Source organism: Mytilus californianus, unplaced genomic scaffold (assembly GCF_021869535.1).
Source record: "Mytilus californianus isolate M0D057914Y unplaced genomic scaffold, xbMytCali1.0.p SCAF_8, whole genome shotgun sequence".
Taxonomy (NCBI): Eukaryota; Metazoa; Mollusca; class Bivalvia; order Mytilida; family Mytilidae; genus Mytilus; species Mytilus californianus.
The window spans coordinates 28,172,071-28,195,393 of NW_026262734.1; the positions used below are offsets into that span (position 1 = coordinate 28,172,071).

Below are 23,323 nucleotides of genomic sequence, written 5' to 3' on the forward strand. Positions count from 1 at the left end.
CATTTGGCTGTTCAATTTTGCTGTTTCCAGTTTTTGCCTATCTATTATAGTTTTGAAATAAGAGGTAAAAAACTCGAAAATGAACAAAGAATCGTTATTGAAGGGCAATAACTCCAATAAAGAGTCATCCTTTGGGTTTGTTCAAAATGGCATTTTTGTAAATCGTGTGTTGATGGACATGTTTTCTGTTTACAGTTTCTACTGTATCTATAAGAATTTTGCAAGATAATGAAGAAGAACCCACAAATTAGTTAAAGTCGTCATTTGAGACATAAAGTTATATCATCATCTGATGGTTTCGGTCTCAAAGCATATTTATAGATCTTTAATTGCTGATAATTTTTTCAGCTTACATTTTCTGTCTTTCTATTTAAAGATTTGGGATAAAAGGCAGAATAACAAAAATTGTCATTTAAGGTCAAGTTACAGGAAATGGGGTATGTCACATATTTTGATAACATTTTACATACATCTTTGACTCGTTGAGCTATAAATGAAAATCGAAAAAAATACTGCATTTCTCTCTTTTATTGTCTGAAATATTACTGATTAAATTCTTTCAAAATAGGTGAACATTTGTATAGAAAGCAGATAAAATCGGGGAAAAATGTTCTTAAATATGTCATAAAATCATCAACTCTCTAATTTCAAGTGCATACATTTTTCTGAAAAAAATACGTTATTGGTACATAAATTTCCGTTTTAATGATGTAAAATGATAATGGGGTCACCGACTTCGTTTTTACGATACCGGTATATGTACATTATTGAAAGAAGTCTTCTATGTATAAATAAACGTCAACATATGCGTAACGTCATCGCGTTGTAGGCCGTAAAACGTCGATTTTTGACGTTTTTCACTACCAACTAGATAATGGATTGGTTAATATCCTAAAAACGAAGTCGGTGACCCTATGGTTATTTTATATCATTAAAACGGAAATGTATGTATCAACAACATATATTTTTAAGAGAAATCTATGGACTTGAATTGGAAATTTGATGATTTTAAGTCAAATTTAAGAACGTTTTTCGCTTATTTCTTGTTCTTTCTCTACAAATGTTAATATATTTTGATAAATTTAATCAGTAATATTCTAGACAATATAAGAGATAAATGCATTATTTTTTTTCGATTTTCTGTTATATTTCAACGAGCCAATTTGTATGCATATTTTAACAAAATCTGTGACATAACCTATTTACTGTTCCTTGACCTAAGGCCAATAACTCCTATAAAGAGAAATCGGATACTTTGGTGGAAAAGGGAAAAAGGAAGAACTTGACATCTTTAGCATGTTTGCCCAGTATGATTTTCTCAACCTATTAAGGTTTTCATGAAATTAAACAAAAAAAACCAACTTTTCCTTATGTTATAATGGTAGCCACGTTTCTGTTATCGATATGAACGACAAGTATGTTGTACTTTGCTTAATACCATAAGAATGATTCACATCTTGACATCCTGGGCCTGTTTGCCTAGTATGATTTTTTCTACCTATAATGGTTTTCATTAGAGTAAATAAATAACATGGTGGCCATGTGTTTTATTGATAGAAAAAAGTTGTATTATGTCCAGTGGTGTCAGATGAGAAGATTAAAAAAAAAATTCTGGACGACGCCGACAGCCAAGTGATAACAATAGCTCACATGACTCATAGTGTAAAGTGAGCTTAACAGAGATCTATAATGACTCTAGAAATAGTCTGTGAAAGTTTCATTGAAGTCCAATTACTTGGTCAGGAGAAATTGCAGATAATAAATGCCTGGATCCTGTTGCAGATATTGAAAGGTTAATTTAAACAGAAACTAGATATGGACAATGCCCCCCTTTTCTGCTCTGCCATATGCATGAGTATAGTTCCACATATTTTAGATTTGACAAACAGTGATGTTGGCATACAACTTGAAATTGTTACGCTGTCTGAAAGACACAAATGATGCCCCGCTTGACAATAGGAAATTATAAATTTAACACTATGCATGATGATGTAACTGTAGGAGGAGATAGCCGCACAAACCATGATCTCTTTATGCAGCTAGTACCAAAACAATGACTAAGTCCAACTACCTGTCATTTTCAGAATATTTGAAAAAAAAATCAAAATCCTGTGGCCATGCACACCTCCATTATGTGTATGAACATCCTACAAAATATTAAAGCTGTACCTTCTAAAACTGTAGGAGGAGATTGCCGGACAAACCATGATCTCTTTATGCAGCTAGTACCAAAAAATGACTAAGTCCAACTACCTGTCATTCAGAATATTTAAAAAAAAATCAATATCCTGTTGCCATGCACACCTTCATTATGTGTATGAACATCCTACAAAATATTAAAGTTGTACCTCCAAAACTGTAGGAGGAGATAGCCGGACAAACAATGTATCCGAATCCGGACGAACAGACGGACAGACGGACAGACGGGTGTAAATTAATATGGCCCCCGACATTTTGTCGAAGGGGGCATAAAAAATCATGGAATGAAATAATTTAACAGGAATGGATGTGTACTAATTGATACTTTTGTCTGGGAAAACATGATTTATCTATAAGTTGTAATGGGCTTCACGCAAATCTATAGAGTCGTCAAGCCATTTCCAACAGATTTTTACCATTCTTTCTTATGTTGTGATGTCATTGGTTAGTGTTGATTGAAACTTTAGTCTGGGCGAACACGGTTAATTTATTAATTGTAATTGGCCATGAACAAGCATTTAGAAACTGCAAGTACTCCTATAGCGGTGTTTTGTGTCTTATTTTTTTTAATGTTAGTTGCTTTTTTGTTCTCCGTACCGACGCGTACCAGTTACAACTGATTTTTAAAAAGTTGTTATAATGGTGTCCTGTTACACCACTGTCCCTGGTAAGAGGATGTTTGAGCTCTCACAAGCACGTTTTACCACGCCACATTCTTTTGGTTCCTGTCCCATGTCAGCAGCCTGTATTTCAGTGGTTGTTGTTGCTTCATGTTTGTCATAATTGATTTTATAAATCAAATCGTTATAAATCAGGCCATTAGTTTTTTCGTATGCAATTTTCACATTATTCTTGAAGGGACATTTTATAGCTGACTATACGGTTTAAGTGTTTTCTCCTTGCTGAAAGTCCGAAAGGTGACCATTTATTGCTAATATTCTTATATAGATTTAGCCCTTGTCATAAATGCTTCTATCTGTCATATTTGTTTTTCGTTTATTGTTTTGCCCTGAATCAGGTGTTTTCTGGTTTGAATTGTTTCAAACTTTGTCTGTTATTACTGTTGAATGCCATATGGTGACCTAATAGTTGCTATATACTGTTGAATGCCATATGGTGACCTAATAGTTGCTATATACTGTTGAATGCCATATGGTGACCTAATAGTTGCTAACATCCACATCATTTGTTGGATGGTTGTCGCATTGCTTGTCATACCACATATCCTTATCGTTACTGAGGTAAAGTGTTCAACATGAAAACAATCTTACCACTGGAGTGTGCAATTGATTACGGGATATCTCAGATATATAAGAGACAGACATATACTTTTCATACTGAATTTACATTTATAGTAGTATTTGTCTGGTAAAATTACTGAGGACGGAACCTCAACCTGAAAACATAACCTGATCATGCTGATCCCTCTAGAATAAAATCAAGGCCACGGTCGTTTAATTTTTTTTGAAGAACATATCATTATATTCCTCCAAACCAAATCGTTGACATGTACTAGGTACTGAGAAACAGACCTAATTATGAACATTACCTATACCTTATGTTATAAGTACTGAGAAACAGAGTTCATTCTTAAAATTAACATTACCACATTGATCAATAAAACGTGAAATGGAGAATACTCGTTTAAAACAACCGTTTTTAACTTAAAACCAAGGTTTCAACTCCCTAAGGCAAAGTTTACCTTAGATGGGTTTGGCTTTTATTTCATGTCCTATTTGTTTCGGTTCTTATACATTTTTGGCTTTCAAATATTCGGCTTTGAGCATTCCTGATAAAGGTATATCCAGAAAAGCGCTTTGGACGGATGCAACTTATAAAGTGTTGTTTTCATTTATTATTGGAAATACTGGGGCACTTTCTCATATACTATTATGTACATGTAATTGAGATACACTGTTGCTGTTAATAGTAATAACAAAATATATAGCAGGCAGCATAAGTATATATTCTGAAATGGCTTAATCAGAAAACTTAATATCAGGAATTCAAGATACAATCGTCATAAAAAAACGAATTATCAATGCCTCAATTCGAACAGACTGGAACAGAATAAGGAATAGAATCAAAAAATGCAAATCGGCATTAAATACCCTGCTTCATTTATAAGGGATTACAAAAAAAAACGTGATAGCAACGAAATGTCACCATCAGTACAAAAACAAAGGAAAACATTGTAATCCTTTTCATGGTGAGTTAAAGATAAAAGGACTTATGTGCACTATACAGCCAGATTATCAGGTTAAACAAATACTTAAACAATGAATCAGAAATTAACACATAAATCATTGTGCACCATGTTGTACTGATTGAACAAAGGAAAATAATTATGAATGACTTGAGATATGGAAACATGAATCACTATACACCTTAGCCTAATGAAAAGGGTAAACATAAACATTATTATATTGTAATGGATCCAACAAAATAAAAAAATGACGGTAAACTTATGAAAAAAAAAATAGTTATTGATAATCTAACTAAATAATTACCCTCTAGTCTTTTTTGTTTTTCTTCAACTGAAAAATAAACATCTGTTATATTTACAATAAAATTGTTGAACACAAAACATTGATAACGTTATCAATTTTTCTATAAAGAAGTTTTCCTTCTCTGAAAAGAAACATACCAGTATCACCTATGTACTATGATGTTAACATTTCAAACTTAATGATTTGCTATTCAAAGGGTTATGTCAAGTACAAAAAAATCACTGATTGAGCATGTCCACTGTATATTAGTAATATGATGGTAACATACAGAATAATAGTTTGTTCTTTGTACTTGGCAAAAGATATAACATTGAAAGAGCGCAATTTTTGTATTAGGTAATATGATGTTATCAGTATAAGAGAGGCAAAAGATACCAAAAGGACATTTAAACACAAACTGACAACATCATGACAAAAAACGAAAAAGGACCAAAAGACAAACAGCAGTATACAAAACACCTTAGTTGCTCCACAAGGGTATGCGGATCCTGCTTCACGTGTGGTCACATTCGATGTAAAGATGGTGGGATTGTGTGTAGGACAACTGGTACATATCAGTCGTCATTTGTGAAACAGATATTCCATAAAGGTCAACTATCTCGTGATGGCGTCCGTAAAATGTTCGAAGGGATGATCTCCACTTCACCTATTGGAACTCTTGTTTTAATAGCTTCCTTATGAGCAGCAACCCTTTATCAAGGAAATTATGATAGAAAATTCAAGATTGTTTTCCAATACTCTTAAGACTGTTGCTCATATTTATGAAAAATCAAATTTACCCAAAAGTATGTGAAAATTGGTATTAATTTATAACATGTTTATGAAGTCACCATGACATCACAGGTGACCAAACTATAATATACAATTCTTTTATCAAAAATATTAAATAATTTTAAAATAAGAAGAATTTTACATTTTTGAAATTCAAAAAGCAGCAAAACAGTATCACTAACTTATTACCAGATCGTGAGGGTAAAAACAAGTTTGTTGTCTTTCATCAATATACAAATAATATGTAATTAACTAACAAATATTTATACGTTTTTGATAATAACTATTGCCAAGAGAAAGCTGAGATCAATCATTTAGTTCTCGTTTTTTGACAATAAAAACTTGCCAATCGTCCTCCATGTTTAATAATGTAAGATTGTAAGTCCGATATACAAAAAACAGTAAAATCCTGTTGGAAAATTGTGAAATTATTTTAAATCAAGGAATATAAGCCCTTCAATCAAAGCCCTAATTCCATTTCCGATTCTTGCTATACTTTTTGTCATTTATGAATTTATCAGCACTTATATTCTGAATTGAAGTTTTGGATTTTCAAATATTTTGGCCTCGAGCCTCACTGAAGAGAAATTAATTGTCGAAATACACATCTGGTACAGTAAAATTGGTACTGTTATTGTTATTACTACCACTGGGTTCATACCTTTGCTTGTGGACTGTTAGTCCCCGAGGGTATCACCAGCCCAGTAGCCAGTACTTTGGAAAATACTAATATTGTCTTATTGAAATTTGCTGTTACAAAATTATTTTAAATTTAAATTACCTGATGAGACATCAGTATCATGCTGTTTCTTCTTCATATTGTCAATGTCTTTTACACATGTTGCCATCTGTGTATCATGTTTTGCCATCTGTTCACCTCACTTCTTCATCTGTTCATCATGGTTTGCCAACTGACCATCATGTTTTGCCAACAGTTCACCTTGATTTACCATCTGTTTATCTTGTTTTGTCATCTGTTCATCATGTTTTGCCAACTGTTCATCATGTATTGCCATCTTTTCTCCTTGTTTTGCCAACTGTCCATTATGTTTTGCCATATATTGTCCTTGTGCCAACTGTCCTTCAAGTTTTGCCAACTGTTCACCATGTATTGTCATCTGTTCATCATGTTTTGCCAAATGTCCATCATGTTTTGCCATCTGTTTACCTTGTATTGCCATCTGTTCATCAAATTCCTTAGACTTTTTATCATGTTTGCAATCTAGTCCAACTAAATGCTGTGTCAATTCATCAACTTTGTTCTGTCTGTCCAATGCTTTTGCTTGTACCCCTTTCATTAGATGGCCCATCTTCTCTATTTCTTTCAAACATGCTTCAATCTCCTCTTGACATTTGTCTATAGTTCCTTTGTGATCAGAAAGTTCAGAAGCAAGTTTCTGTGCCTCACCTTCTCCTTGCTGTAGAGAATCATTAAGTCGCTGAATTTTATTTTCATGTTCTTCTTTAATGGTCTTTTGATTATCAATGTCCATCTGAAGATTATCTATCTTTTCTGTATGTTCTGCAACATTATTCACACAAATTCTTAACTTGTTTAACATCTGTATTAGTGATTGGTCTAAAACAATATGTTGTGCAGACTGAGCTTCCTTCAGCAGTGTTTTTCCTCCAAGACGTTCAATAGCCTGTATAAAATGATAAAAATGTTTTTTGCGTCTATACAGTATATGTACAATATGTCAAGCTCTAAATTGTCCTTAGTCTATAAAAATTGTGAATAATTCTAACTGAAACAATCAAAGATCTGCCAATCAAACCCAATCCTTACAAGAACAAACTACAATAAGATATGACATATGACAGATACTGACTTGAAATAAGCACATAAAAATGTGTTTTTTATTTATCTTTTTAATCTATATCAGTAGATGAACAAAATGTACATAAAAGAATATACAATAAAAGACAAATATTGGAAAAGCATTTTTCTCCAAATAATTAATATGTTACAAAAAACCTTTTTTGACTCTGTTTTGTCAACAGTTTTAGGACCAGAACTTACAAAGTTTTCTCCTTTTTACTTCTTCTGTCAACAGACGCGATAGAAACTGACTCTAAAGGGCTAAATAAACCATAATCTACTCTGACATATAACATTTCGTCAGCCATTTTGAAAAAGTAACACAACTAAAATCATTAAGAAATGCAATAAGTTTGACCATCCAAACATCTTTGTCATTCTTAAAATTGTCTGAAGGATAGAAACCAGTTGCGAAAGTGAGCATTCAAATAGTAAACTCGTATTCCTGAAAATGTTTTACGTGCAACTATAGATGAGAAATCATTTAACAGATTAGCACTGATGCACATGCATTACAATTTACACTTTTGCTCGCAGACATCTAAGCAAATGATGATGGATGCCTGTTTAATGTCTGTTGTATATTCAGGATGAGACCATGGAAATGATTATGAGTGAATACCCGACTTTGTACCAGACCCTCGTCCTGAAAATGCATGAAATATTTGCCACTGGACTTTATATTGAAAACATCTTTCAAACAATTTTTCCAGGTCATGAACAAAGTTACGTTTAGTCAGACTTTAAACGTGCTATTTCACATTGAAACAGTCTACAGAAAGACATGTCACCCTACCTGGATTCATTATTCTGGCTCCACGTCAACCACTCTTTGCCGTTGCTACTAATTGCAGTGTATTTAAAGAAGAAGCAGCAAACACGAATTATTAAGTCTCTGGTTCGACCCGTCAGGGTTCGAATCCACGATCTCCCGCTATCAAGGTGAGCATGCTTCCACAAAACCAACGAGGCAGTCAAAAGACAATGAAATTAGAATCAATTTTGTAAACCATGTTACCATAAATTTGCTTCGTTACTACGTATACCTTAGTACTTGACAACCTTCTTTGATCTCCAAGATAGAACTACCAATCTCTAGTTAAAATGTTGTTATACACAATTTTCATAGGAAAAGTATATATTATTTGTTACAATGGTGTAATAAACACGAAGTCAGTGTCAGAAAAAAAATGCTAACTTCATACCTTGATATTATTGTGATAATGATCTGTATACTTACACCTTCAAGATCTCCCCAGTACTGATTGAAATCTGCTGGAGACAATTTCCCAACCTCGCTATGTGCTAGCTTGTTTCGGTACCATTTAACTCTGGCGAGGTCTGCTCCTGTACTGGTATCACCTGGGTGTGGTAAGTTATCAAATCCTGTTATAGGGGCACACTCACATGGTGTCATGTTACGTAAAAGGCAAACTATCAGTGTTGTATCAAAGTGTTCTGATCTGACAGTACTTCCTGTAACAGAGTAACAGATATTATATAAATGAATCATAATTATAAAAAAACATAATCATGGTTTAATTGCTATACACAATATTCTCATGTTCTTTTGTTGTAAACAAACTGAAGACGCACATCAGGTCTTTGATTATTCTACAGAAATTTCAGAAAAGGACTACAGGTGCCTATTATATCATCCTGAAACTTGATACATGTACTTAATCTAATAAAATGCTTCGCCGAGCGCAGCCTGATACGACCGCAGAGGTCGAACCCTGAACAGTTGGGGCAAGTTTGGACACAATATTCAAGCTTGATACTGTCTGAATTTGGATTGTGATCAAGTTTTTTTACATAATATAGGTTTCTGACACAAAATAAATGTAGTCAAAGATCTTAAAAATTTGAAATGGGAAATTTAATTTACCTAGTATGGTCTGATATCCAAAATCTAACAACATGGTTAGATTCAGCATATAAAAAAAACACCAAAAATTTTATTTTAGTTAAAATCAGACAAAGTTTAATTTTGTTTTATGTTTTAATCTTTTATGCCTTCCCTTTATGAAATTGGACCCCTCAAACCTTAATATGTACTAATTTGAAACTAGAAAAATGCTTGTTTTATGCCCCTTTTTTGCCCCTAATTCCTGATCGTTTGGGGCAATTAGCCCCAAACTCAATCCCAGCCTTCCCTTTATGTTATGGAACCTTGTGGTACAATTTCAGAGAGATCAATAATATATTTTGAATCTGTTCAATATAAACACTGATTTAATCATAAACAAGTTGATTTTTTGTCAAATGTTTAGCATTGTTCCTATTGAGATTTGCATTTTTTTGTTTTTGTTTAGTTAAAAAATACATTTAAGAAGGCCTTAATTTAATCATTGTCATTTTCCAGTTTTTATTTGTAAAACACCAAAAAAAATAAATTCAATAGGAACAATGTGGAAAATTTTGTCAGAAATCAACTTTTAATGTTTGAATCAGTGTTTACATTGAACAGATTGAAAATATATCATTGATATTGAATAAATACAACATCACATGCAGTTTTGTGAGTTAAAACATGTATTTTCAGCTTTTAGAAGATATTTTTTTTACTCAGGTAACTTAACCAATGAGTGATGGATTTCTCTAAGAAGAAATTCAAAGGTCCCAGTGAATAAACAACAGAGAGACCAATAGCTATTGTATTTATTCAATGGGACAATAGAACTGACAAAAGTTTAAATAGATTGAGCAATAGATGACTCTCTGGAGAAGTTGCATTTGGTTTGCAATTAAAGCATTGGTCAAGTGGTTCTTAAGCTAACACACATAAACAGCTGGAACTGCCTGCCATTTACCCTGTCTGCTGAATAACACCAAGACCAAAACAGGAATTTCCTTGGAAAATCTGATTAAAATAGATAAATGAGTAGAAATTATCATTTAAGACAAACACCAACCATAAGGAGTAAATTAACATTTCAGCTAATGATGACCTCTTGTCTTGCTGTTCACTATTATCTTCAAAGTTTCTATCTATTTATATTCAAGATGATAAGGGCCTTGTAAAGATACCAGTCGATTGTCGAAAACAGTTGTTTGCCCATTAGATGTTGTTTTGGTTAGTTTTGATGTTTGGTTACTGTCTCATTAACATATACCCCACAATTTTTTTTTCAATAAGAGTGATAACTTTGATAAATAAATCATTTTAAAAAAGGTAGAATAATGGTGGACAGATAATATGCAGAAACTTGGAACTTTAAACGGGTGGCACATGTGAAGTAGTATCTGCTTACCCTCCCGGAGCAACTGAGATCACTACTGGTTTTTAGTAGGGTTCGTGTTGCTCAGTCTTTAGTTTTCTGTGTTGTGTTATGTGTACTGTTGTTTGTCTTTTTGTCGTTTTTTTGTTTTTTGCCATATCATTGTCAGTTTGTTTTCAACATATGATTTTGAATATCCCTTTGGTATCTTTCGCCTTTATTTTATACATATAATATGTTAATATGGTGGGGCCTGTGAGATGTGTTTGAAGATAAATTATATATTGGGGATAAAATAAATCAGGCAGGAGGAGTTTTTTTTTGGCTGATTTATTCATTTTCACATGTTGCTAGTCTGGTTTATTTATTTGGTGCGCCCAAGTCCAAAGAAAAATATTTTCACTCTTGTTCACAATTCTTTCCAGCATTTTGTGGGACAAATATACATTTTCAATTTATCCATGTACAAAATGTAGTCACTGATTTTTTTTATTTATATACGTGCAAGGTAAACATGACAGGTGCCACTTGTAGCAGGATCAGTTTACCTTTCCAGAACACCTGAGATACGTCCCATTTTTGGTGAGTTTCTTGTTGCTCAGTCCTAAGTTTTCTATGCTGTACTTTATAGATTTTTGTTTGTATTTTTGTTGTTTTTTTTGCCATGGTTTTGCCACTTATGTTTTTCAACTTGTGAGTTTGAATATCCCTTTAATATCTTCTGTCTCTTTTGTTCATCAAGACTTTTCAAAGTCAGAATATTCATTTCCAAAATTCTACTATGAATTATTTTTTAAGTTACAGTCTAAGCAAAATGATTATTTAGATATACTTGTATGTTGGAGTCCAATAACATGTATGAGAAAAGTCCAAGGACATGTACGAGGAAAGTCCTTAGGTCATGTATGAGGAAAGTCCTAGGTCATGTATGAGGAAAATCCAAGGACATGTAAGAAGAAAGAAAGTCCTAGGTCATGTATGAGGAAAGTCCAAGGAGATGTATGAAGAAGTGAGTGGACTTCCAAGGAAAATATTTCATGGAAGTATGAGGTAGTGTCACAATACTTCACACATTTAATGAATTCCATGTATGTCAAAGTATTTGTGTCACCAACGTACATAGAAATGTGTCCTCAGCAATGCCTGAATACAAAGTGGACAAGGTTTGCCATGGACGTTCATGGAAAAGGTTAAAAAGAATTGTAGAAGGGGAATTGGAAATTCTATTTTCATTTCTCTCATTCACACTGGAAAATATACAATATAAGTTCATGCAACTTACCAGTAATAGGGTATAATGTTTGCAGTTGTAGTTTCGTTATAAACCGAAGTCCTTTCAAGGTTACTGAAGTAGAACTCTTTCCAAGCTCTCCTGCAAGTCCAGATGGTGGATGAACAGAATCAAAATATACCCTGACAGCCTTTGAAGCAACTTTCAAATTAAGGTAGTAAAATTTGAGAAAGTTTGACTCTTCTAATGATAACTGACTCATGTTGATTCCTCTAGAAGTTATAATTTCTTAACAATTGTCTACTTCAATGGCTACAGTACTGCCCTTTAACAGCACTCTAGCCAAACCAATGCCAAGTTTCAAACTACATCCTGTCTATATGAATGTACCTGCAAAATAAAACAAACTAAAGTTATATAATGTGTAAGTTAACTAACATTTTGAGGGCAAATTGGACCCACAAAACAAAAATCCTAGAGTAATTTTGTCAGGGCAGCTTTATAGTACAAGAAATATGAAAAAAAAATGCATGTGTTGTCTTGCTAAACTTACCCATATGTATTAAATTTTACCATAGTATCTTTTCTTTAGTCTGTTTTATCAGCTAGGTGGTACCTATTGCTATACACATTATTTTGAAATTTAAATTATCTGCAAGGATCCTATATATCAAATATCGTTATCCTCTTACTCATACATGTCAATCTCGTAATAAGCGAGTATTTTAATTTACAAAAAAAAAATATTCATTTTTTCAAACAGTCATTAAACCATGTGAAAATGAGGCCAAGGAGAATGGACATATGACAGATACTTAGTAACAACATAAGTCATCGGCATACAAGGTATGAAGCATCAAGGTCTTCTACCTTTTGAAATTAAAAGCTATACGGAAAAATGATGCCATCGTCACCAGATTGTAATCCCTATGTTTCGCTTTCTGCAACATTTGTAATTTTGCAACATTTGTAATTTCTATCACAGGTAATTTACCTAATAAACTATTTTGTCTTGCCTGCAACATTTGTTACAGGCAAGACAAATTAGGGTTATTTGGGAAATTACCGGTGATAAATAACATGCTGATTTGTTTACAATAGAAAACCAAATGATATGGGGTATCCATCCATGACACAAAATCAGTACATGCACAGCAAAAAACACACAAACAGCAAAGGATCCCGGAACAGTGCTTTTATCGCAGTTCTTCATCTCAAAGTCACAGTGAGCTTATTTGTTTGCCTTTGTAATTTTAATGTAAAAAAATTACTGTAATGTCACCTAAAAACATTGGTGGCCTCATTTGAAATTATTTTATTAATTCATAATTGAAACAAGAGCCTTTTAAGTACGGAAGTGCCATGCAAAAATAAAGTTTCAACTTGTGCGCATGAGTTACTAACTGGTGCGTAAGAGTTACACAACTTGTGCGCACAAGTTACTAACTCAAGTGTTCTTATTGACATACGCACATTTTGCTTATAGGTTGCAGCTGTTTCACAAGCCACGCCTCTTTTGGGGAGATATATAATATTCATAGATATTTAATTTTGTTAACGTACTGGTTCCCAAATATGATCTCTATGTTTCATCTCATAGAGAAATAACTTGGGAATGTTACCAGTATAAAAACAGATGGTAGCGACGATAATTGAATTCTGAGGGACACCCAAAGTGGAGGTAGAGATAGTACAGTATTTTAGTGTAAGTTTAAACTCTTAGAAGTTCGGGGCAGATAAATGTTGAAAATATGCCGCACAGCCCTATGTTTTGATCTTTGAATAAAAAAGTAGTGCATATCAACTTTCCGTTCTAGGATATAATTTTTTACGAAACTTCATAGTAAAAGTGGCACAGCTTTAGCCGCAAAGGGAGTTCCTATAGGAAATTGCATTGTCTATATTTACAGAAGTGCAACCTAGAAAGCTTAGACCTTCCTGTTTAGACTAACATTTCATAGGAAATTAATTTTTAGGCAAATTTTAATTCACTGTAACCAAGGATTCAGAGAACAGAAATTGGGAACTGTTAAGTGGTCAGTTACCGAAGTTTCTTTTTAATTTGTAGCTTGTATTTACTATATTAATTTTTTTATAAATACTAATGTAATGAGGTTATTTGTTCACTTAGTTTCAATGCAGTGGATGTGTGTATTAACCAATTGTTATTACACCAGATGAAAAGATTATTAAGATCAAATTAAGTCACTGGTAGCTCGTTCGCACGACTTGTAATTTTATTTTTGCATAGCACTCCAGGGCTTCCGTACTTAAGAGCCTGAATTTCTCGCCTTGAAAAATATATATGCCTATTTGATATTTTTATTTTTGCTTTTAGGGAACACAAATTCAACTTAAAGAGGTGTTAGGGTTTTTAGGAAAAAAGTATTGTGATTCCAATGAGAAGAACAATAAACAATATGTCGCAGCATTGGCCAAAAAAATATAGTATGTTACACAAACTTATGGGAAAAAAATTCTAGTTCAGGTGTATCTTCGTTTAAATCAAATCCAAGAGTTGCTTGAAAAATCTCAAAGCATTTAAAAAAAAATATGCTTTAGACCATATTTACATACCCAACTTGCTTCATTTTGAACTTAAGGTGGTAATGGAGTACAAACAAATAAAGAGCTGCGCCATGAGCGGATGATATGCCCATCGCTTTTTCAACGAATAAAGTTCAACAACTCCTCAATGTCATATCAGAAATTTATAAAAAAAAACTAAAGGGAACTTATCTTAAGAGATATAAACCAATAACCAAAGTTTAATGAAAACTACGCAAAGTTTTTTTTGGTTATTGTCTAAATATGGAAAATACCCCCTTTTTATGAATAAAGTCCCAATACTCAAAAATGAAAAATAAAAACAAAAAAACAAAAAAAAAAGGAAAGGGAACTTATGTCAATATATAAAAACAATTCCTCAAAGTTTCATGAAAATTGCTCAAAGCATTTTTCGAGTTATAGTCCCCCATTTCTTATGAATAAAATCCCACAACTTGGAAACGTAAAATCGAAAGTTTATAAAAATCAAAAGGTAGTTTACCCCAATAGATATGAACAGAAATATGTTCAAAAGTATTATAAACATGAAAGATTACTGAGCTTGTTTTTAAGGTACAATAACATTTGGTGAAAAAAGACCCATTTTGTATGAATTATACAGAGAAAAAGAATCATTAGGTGAATAGAAGGAAAACTAAAGAATAGAATTTTAAAATAAAATATGAGAAGATAGCTCTCATAAATTGCTTTCAGAATGTTAAACGAAAAATTGGGGTCACCCTTCATTTTTTTCTGCTTTAATATAAAATAGAAAAAAATCATGTAGATTCCTTTATAAAATATATTATCTATAAGTTACCTCCCCTTAATATGCAAAATTCAAAAATATTGAAATCAAGCAAAACTATTCTACTTTTGTAAAATTATGAGTAATTCTAACTTAAAATCGTATAAATTTGATCATTAAAATGAAATTCTGATTAGTAAGTTGCATTCTTGTATCGAAATTTGCTGACTCAATTAAAAATCTAGACCTATTTAGTGCTGCTATTTTACAATCCAAGATGGCTGAACATACCACCTTAAGAGTTTTTCTTTGTTTGTTCTTTCAAAGCAACATTCAGAGAATAGAAATATTATACCGCCTAATATCAAGACAAAATAAAATAAATAACACCATGTTAATGGTTTCGAACAAACTGTTTGTTTTTTGTTGTTACTTGCCATTTGAACCATTATTGTCCTTCATCCATATTTAAGGATGCAATCAATCGTTCTTATGTGGACTGGTGATCATTCCAAATTTTTTGAATTTTTTCACTTTCCCAAATTTTGGACGAAATGTCTTCATGAAAAATGAAGCCAATTTAGGTAATACTTATGTTAATACCACTTTAATATTTTCCTGTGTATATGGTTTGTATTATAATGCAAAGATGTCCAATGCATTGAATTTGTTATGTATAGACAACTGGTTTCTCTTTCGTATTTATTTAAATATCAATAATAAGACAAAGAAATAGTATTGATTATAATATAGTCAAGTACCATTTCTTTGTTCTTAACCAAAAACACAAAAATATTAAAATATTTTGTCATTTAAGTGCACCAACTCCTTCAGAATTTTTTACTATGATTGTCAGTTCCTGCCAAAGGTCATGGTTTTATCCGGGCATTCCAGCCTCAACCACCATATAAAAGTGACCGCTACGAGATAGCCAATAATGCTGAAAGTGGCATCAAACAGCAAATCAATCAATCAAATACTTAAAAATTCATCAAATGGTTTTTGTCCTATTGCCTTTTTTTGTAGATCTTTTCATTTCTGTTGATGGAGGCTGCCATGTTGTAAAGCATTAGAATTTTTCGCAAATTTGTTTAAATACAATGTATCTGATTACCAAAGAGTATTACAAAAATTACTGACTTTGTCCTCTTTCACAGGTAACACCTGTCTCATATTAGTTTTTTGAGATAACAGCCAAAAACATACTAAACTGTTGACACAGAGATATGACTTGCCTTTATGTAATTTTTATAGTACAATGCAAATGTTGAAATTAATATTTCAATACTTTAACATGTATAAACTATGCAAAACATTCAACGAATCATGACTGAAGGTGCAGGGCCAAATAATTTCCATGGAAATGAGAAATCCCAATGCTTTATACAACTGCATACCATATACCATTGACTTAGCATAAGTGGTTTCCTTTAAAATGACCTAAATACAAACTTTTTATATATGTTAGTATGCAAAAGTTTCAAAGTTTAATGCACCATGATGAGGGAACCACCATATAATTTCTATGGAAATGAGACTAACAAATGCTAATACAACTGCATACCTAATCAACTAACCATTAGTTGTTCATCTTAAACTGACTTTAACTAAGCTAAAGTTTCAATTAAAGTCAAGAGACCATGACTGAGGGGACAGGGCCAAATGATCTCCATGGAAATGAGATGTGACAATGCTAAAACAACTGCATATCAAATATCCTTTATCTACCCCTTGTGGTTTCCCTTCAACCGATGTAACTACAAACTAATAAGATATTAATGCCGCAGCTAGATACAGCACATCTAAGTTTTGGTTGCTAGACTTTCTCTGGGTGGAAAAAATATTAGAAAAATATGGTCTTTCAAGGACAATTACTCCTTTAAGGTGACATCCAATAATTTTGGTTTAAATACAAAGTAGGTAGATCTCATTCTGAGCATTTTGCCTTGGTCAGATTCTCTATCTATTATTGCTTTCAAGATATGAGACAACTCATGCATATTACATTATGTTCTATGCTTAGACATAGGCAATGTTTGTTGATTGACTCGAATAAAAAAACACAAACTTTACACAAGATAACCCATGGATCAGTCATCCAAAGTGTGGATAAAATTTGTTCAGTTTCAGACTTATGTCAGAGACGAAGATCTTTGAAAAAATGTTTACAACATGGCCTTTTATTCTCCCTCCTTATGGAACTACATGTACATATATATGGTAAATACAAAAACTTTTCACAAACCGCACTCCTAACATTGCCTTGTTGCCCCCCGCCCCCTTTCCTTTTTGAAAAACCCTGGATTCACTGTCAGTGTTGCCTTATTGACTCAATACTTTTATAACTCCTTAATATCTGTTTTCTATAAATATACAGAGCCTGTAAGAATCATAGTACAAAATACTATAAAAATGAACTTGCAGCAAAGATATCAAGAAATATATGACCATAAGATATCATCTCTTGATCAAAATAGTAAACTCCTTTTATTTTAACAAATAAAGACTGAAAATAAACAAGAATTTTATTTGACATTCTCTAATCTTGATACAAGAAATATGCAAATTTAGAATTATTAATCATCCCCTCTCTATTGAGACTGGAAGATATAAAAATATTCCACGCCCTCAAAGACTTTGTAATAAGTGCAAAGTTAGATGCATGATGAATCCCATTTCTTGTTATTATGTAAAATAAATAATGATTTGATACATGTCTTTTTTGACGATTTAAAAACCCAATCTAAAATATAACAGCTAGATATTTTTTAGTTATAATGAGAACTAAAATATTCACTTATTAACCAAACTGTGTGTATATATAAGTTTTTAAGTTTTTAAAACCAGATAAATGAAATAATGATATTGTGAACATGCACCCATCCCTAGATTTTCCTTTGTCTATCAAGGAATTCCATGGAAATATTTGTCCATGGAATTCCATGGAGTATTGGAACCTTTTTTCAATGGACTACCATGGAAAATAAAAAGAGAAATAAACTGTTAACACAGAGATATGTCTCGCCTATTTGTTATTTTGATAATGCAAATGTTGAAATTAAAATTACAATACTTTAACATGTAAGTTATGCAAATATTCAAAGTCAATGAACCATGACTGAATGTACTGGGCTAAACAGTCTCCATGGAAATGAGATGTGCCAATGCTAATACAACTGAAAACCAAATACCATTGACTTTTCATAAGTCGTTCCCTTTAAACAAACCTAAACACAAACATTAACTTGTAAACTATGTAAAAGTTTCATAGTCAATGAACCATAATTAGGGGGTGGGGATATATAATCTACATGGAAATGAAACTTGCAAATGCCAATACATTTGCATACCGAATAACATTGACTCAACATTAGTGGTTCATCTTAAACTGACCTAATCACAAACGAATACATGTAAACTAAGCAAAAGTTTCAAAGTCAATAGACCATGACTGAGAAGTAAGGACCAAATATTCTCCATGGAAATAAGATGTGCTAATGCTTCTACAACTTCTACAATTATCATTGACCTACCACTAACAGTTCCCCTTAAACTAACCTAATCACAAACTAATACATGTAAAATAAGCAAAGTTTCAAAGTCAATAGACCTTGACTGAGGGGGTGGGGCCAAATAATCTCCATGGTAATGAGATGTGCCAATGCTAATACAACTGCATACCAAATATCATTGACCTACCACTAGTGGTTCACCATGAACTAGACCTAATCACAAACTAATACATTGTTGACGCCGCCGCCGACGCCGGAAACAGCATACCTATGTCTCGCTTTTTGACTCCGTCAAGGCGAGACAAAAAAAGAAAAAATAATACTTCCATCTAGAAACATTTTCCATGGAATTCAATGGAAATATTTCTATCATTTTCCTTTTAAAATGTACTGCTCAAATAAACCTATTGGCGAAGGTTATCTGTGTAAACTTATCTGTAATAATGAACATAAAAAAACTAGGTGCAATGCATTGTTTCAGTTTGGTAAGGTCTTTTGAGTCTTACGCTGGTCAGTAAAATCAATAAAACTGACTGCCTTTTACTGAAATATCTAGATTCAACTTCAAACATCATTCTAACCTTAACTTCAGATTAATCTGATTAAATATGATAAATACAATGAACAAACACAAATTTTGGTATATGTTTACAGTGCCTTTTTATAACAGGAAAATTTAGTTCATTAATGTCACTTTTGCCGACATGGCTTCAGTAGATCCATCTCGTTGAACAGCATTTCCCATGTTTGGAGTTTCATTTATTCCTCATGATACCTAAAAAAATATAACTTTATTGTGATAAATAATTAAATATACTCTAAATAATGTCCGTAAAGCAATAATGATTAATAACTTTAGTAGGTGACATATTTATTTGAATCTAATTTTATGGGGAAATCTCAACCAAAAGGAATCAATCTAATCATTAATAGAAATGTTTATTTGGAATTTGTAATGTCTAACAAAATATTCTTTTCCCCCGCCCCCTTCAAAATTCTTGATTCACAACTGGTATTTAACTGTAGAATACATTTGACCTCACTTTAGTGTTATATGTACCTATCCCGAGACACTGGTGCATGAATTTTAGAGGTTGTTCTGGCCTTTGTCTTTAATATTTGTTTTTCATTGTATGTAAACATCATGGGTCTTGTCTATTTTTTAAATCTAAGTTTTGATCTGTAGCTGTGTTTATGAAGATACACTTTTTTGTCTTTTGTGGACAGATGTCTCATAGGCAGTCATACCACATATCTTTAATGTTTTAAACAAATTACTTCATTAGTAGATTATTAGTTTATATATAAAACATTATAAAAACAGTTTGTCTTGGAAAGATAAACACTATGTCTCTTGTCTTACACAATCATCATATCTATATGCATAAATCTATCATCTAGGTCTTTTCTTGACTCTTATTATCATTATGTTGAACTAAAGGAGCATGCACACATTCAAAATGGAGGAATCTAATTCATTGTACTTACCAAAAGATATGATCCAAAATACACATAAACATCAATGCTCCTAAATCCACAAGTCATGTCATCAGAAGAATACATCTGCGTGTTCATTGCAAGTTCAAATTTTAAATGTGTTGGGGTTGTTTAAGGACCGAGTTGTCTGATTTCTTTAAAATGTGCCCCGAATGAATACTGTTAATTACCTATATCTTGAATATTTGGTATATATCATAATAAAAATTATCCATTTATTGTTTATTTATCATCTTTATGTTTTAAGTTATAGTAATCGCAGAAAAATGTATAAAGCCATGTGCTCCCCTTCAATTGGCCTCATATTACTTCCTGTCCACTACACAGAGATTAAAGGAAAACAGATGGGTCATTACATTTCTTTCACTGGCTCACATGTCTAATTGATGATAAAAAAATAATGCATGGAAATAATTTGTGTGTACATTAAGATACTTGAAATTTTATAAATTTAACCTGTAACAGATGAGGCTGTATTATACAAAATTCTAATTCTGGTATCTATGACGAGTGTATTCATTTGATCAAAACTAAAAACTAATAACGTTGTTTTAATTGCTGTAAGTGAAAATAACTCACTGAGGCAAATACTATTTTGGATAATGTAGTGGTCAACCAGACAGACAGTTATAGGACAAAAAATATTTAAAGAATAATTTAAAAAAATGAAAGAATAACTATGTAATACTGAATATTCATTACAGAAATGAACAATATACAGAAAGAAATCCTTTAGAATTTAAAAGTAAAATCATTTCAGGAGAATATTACAGAATAAGTGATAAGAGGGTCTGGATGGTGGTTCCTTCATTCCTTCATTCCTGCATGTATTCTTTAATTTTTTTAGGCCATTTTTCTCTATTCTTTATACTTTTTGCCAATTATTCTCTATTCTTTAAATTTTGGCACCTCATTATTCTCTATTCTTTATTTTTTTTGCCCATTTTTCTCTATTCTTTATATTTTTTGCCCATTATTCTCTATTCTTTAAACCCCCATCCACACCCTCAGGCAAGATAATGTAAAATGCCCAAAAAATTTAAGGAATGCAAAAATTATAAAATTAAAGAACCACCTTCCAGACCCTCTACTATTACCCATATCAATTTTAATTTTAATTAAATCTCCAGCCACTCATTTCTTTATTCATGGTCGCTTTGTGCAGCAACCAAACATAAAAAAATGAGTGAGTTGAAATATTAAATTTTAAATAAATTGTATGTGATATAGACAAGTACACAGAGCACATTCATATTTCTTAACAATAATAATAGTGGGATATATTCATACTTCTTACTGAAACATTAACCAATATATATATATTGTTTATTGCTATGTTTTTCATAAAACTTCTTTTGGTTTCTTCTGTGTATAATATATCAAATCATGTATCATGAGGATAGTAAAGGGGGTACCTTCATGACGAATAACGGTAAAAATTCTTGCCAAATGACGTTAACGGTAATTTTTGGTGCATGACGATAAAATGCACACTTTCTTTTAGACGATAAAATCGTCGACTGATTTTGACGCATCACGTTAAATTTTTTCCTAAAATGACGCTAACGATAATTATTGGAGACCTCTGACGAATCACGATAAGGATATTTTGACGAATCACGGTAAAATTTTCACCAATTTGACGCTAACGGTAGCCGAAAATGACCGTTTGACGCCTGACGGTAAAGGGCATTACTACCCTCTATCATGTGTATTGTGTACTATTTTTGGTAATTCCGGTTATCTATCTATATATTTATGCAATTGCTCAATTGAAACACGAATTACCTTTGAAACTGATGAATGAAATACTTCTTTTCTTTTCGTTTTCCGCCTTCTTTTACTATTACATGTATCAGTTCCTGTTGATCAACGGAGTCATGACGACAATCTAAAATGGAAATTCCTACTTTCTTTTTCACATCTGATCTGTTTTGTTCATGTATAAACCTCCGTATTCATCGTCGCACTCTTCGCTCCATACAGATACAGACACAGATTTATAATTATTATTTTTTTAATTGTTTTATTTTTCAAAATGGGACATTCGAAATTTCTCAATACACAGATACAGTATAAGACACAGTGCTGATTAATTTTTACTTTTTGTGCAGGGGTTACAACATATATTTTTCTACACTAATCCGATATTTTAAATATTATACTATCTCACCATTTGTCATGTATGTTGTGTGCAAAACAGATACCGAATTTTTTTTTTTATTAACAATTCAAAACCTTTGAACCGGGGGGGGAGGGGGGGGACATATATATTACAATGTAATTATTCATAACGTAATTAACAAACTAAAACAATAAACTAATAAGAAAATAATGGTACATTATAGTAATAATTGTATATTGATTGTATAAAACCTTTTAACTTAATCATATAATAAAACAAAAACAACAATGTCAATATCAATGTACTTTTTTTTATAATGAGGATATCCAAATGTTCTTATTCCTACATTTGTATACTAGTATATAATTACATTACATGTATTTTTCACGAGGATTCGTTAGATTGATTGCATGGCTAACAACAATCGCGCGTCATTCAAAAATTAACCTTCATATCAAAATGAAATGTTACATTCGTGCTTCCATAAAAAATGCACAGGTAAATAAAAGGAAAACTTGATAAAACGTTTTTCACGGTCTTATTAGCATAGAAATGTAATTATAAGAAATGAATGCTTCTTTTTGTAATTTTATTGGGGTGTAAAAGTGTTGATCGTGCACACGTTTTTAGAATGAAGCGCTTCGGCTGTGCAATTGAATATAATTATACGAATACCAATCTTTTATTTTGATAAATTGCATTTTCTGATTTACCTCGCACTATCTTGAAAAAAGTAATTATTTAGAATATCTGTCTCACAGATGTTAATTGATATGTTCGAATTGTCGTAGCTACGATCCCGTCCTGTTTTTCTCGAATGTGACAAACCGAATTAGACTTATCACTGGGTTTGTACATACATGAGAAACACGACGGGTACCAGATGTGGAGCAGGATGTTCTAACCTTCCAGAGCACCTGATGGGGTTGGTATTGCTCAAATTTCGATGTTGTGTTTTGTATACTGTTGTTTGTCCTTTAATCGTTTTTTTGGGGTTATTTTTCCATGGCATGATCGACTAATGAGTTTGAATATCCCTTTGGTATCTTCTGCCTCTCTTCTGTAACAATAGAAGAATTTATCTAAACTATTCGTATGAAACATAGCGGATGGAACCATTGGGTGAGGGTACATTCCCTT

At 32.2% G+C, this 23,323-nt stretch overlaps 2 protein-coding genes across 2 annotated transcripts in view; both read right to left on the reverse strand.

The window, feature by feature from the left end:
- Nucleotides 1-6,358: 6,358 nt before the first annotated feature.
- Nucleotides 6,359-21,935, reverse strand: LOC127711968 (uncharacterized). Its single transcript, XM_052218124.1, has 4 exons — nt 21,847-21,935; nt 11,806-12,144; nt 8,543-8,778; nt 6,359-7,126 (listed from the first exon to the last, which is right to left on the reverse strand). Exons 2-4 carry the CDS (start codon nt 12,014-12,016, stop codon nt 6,359-6,361), a joined length of 1,215 nt encoding a protein of 404 aa, XP_052074084.1. The 5' UTR covers nt 12,017-12,144; nt 21,847-21,935.
- Nucleotides 12,131-23,323, reverse strand: part of LOC127711969 (uncharacterized) — a 41,986-nt gene continuing 30,793 nt past the window's right edge. The window contains exon 7 of the mRNA XM_052218125.1: nt 12,131-12,144. Coding sequence (XP_052074085.1) covers nt 12,131-12,144 — 14 coding nt within the window. The remainder of the gene's footprint in view (nt 12,145-23,323) is intronic.

Coding starts and splice junctions, on each gene's coding strand:
- LOC127711968 (XM_052218124.1), bottom strand. CDS start 12,016: ATGAGTCAGTTATCATTAGAAGAGTCAAACTTTCTCAAATTTTACTAC. Junction 8,779..11,805: donor AACATTATACCCTATTACTG/GTAAGTTGCATG, acceptor ACTCTGTTACAG/GAAGTACTGTCAGATCAGAA. Junction 7,127..8,542: donor ACTGGGGAGATCTTGAAGGT/GTAAGTATACAG, acceptor CATTTTATACAG/GCTATTGAACGTCTTGGAGG.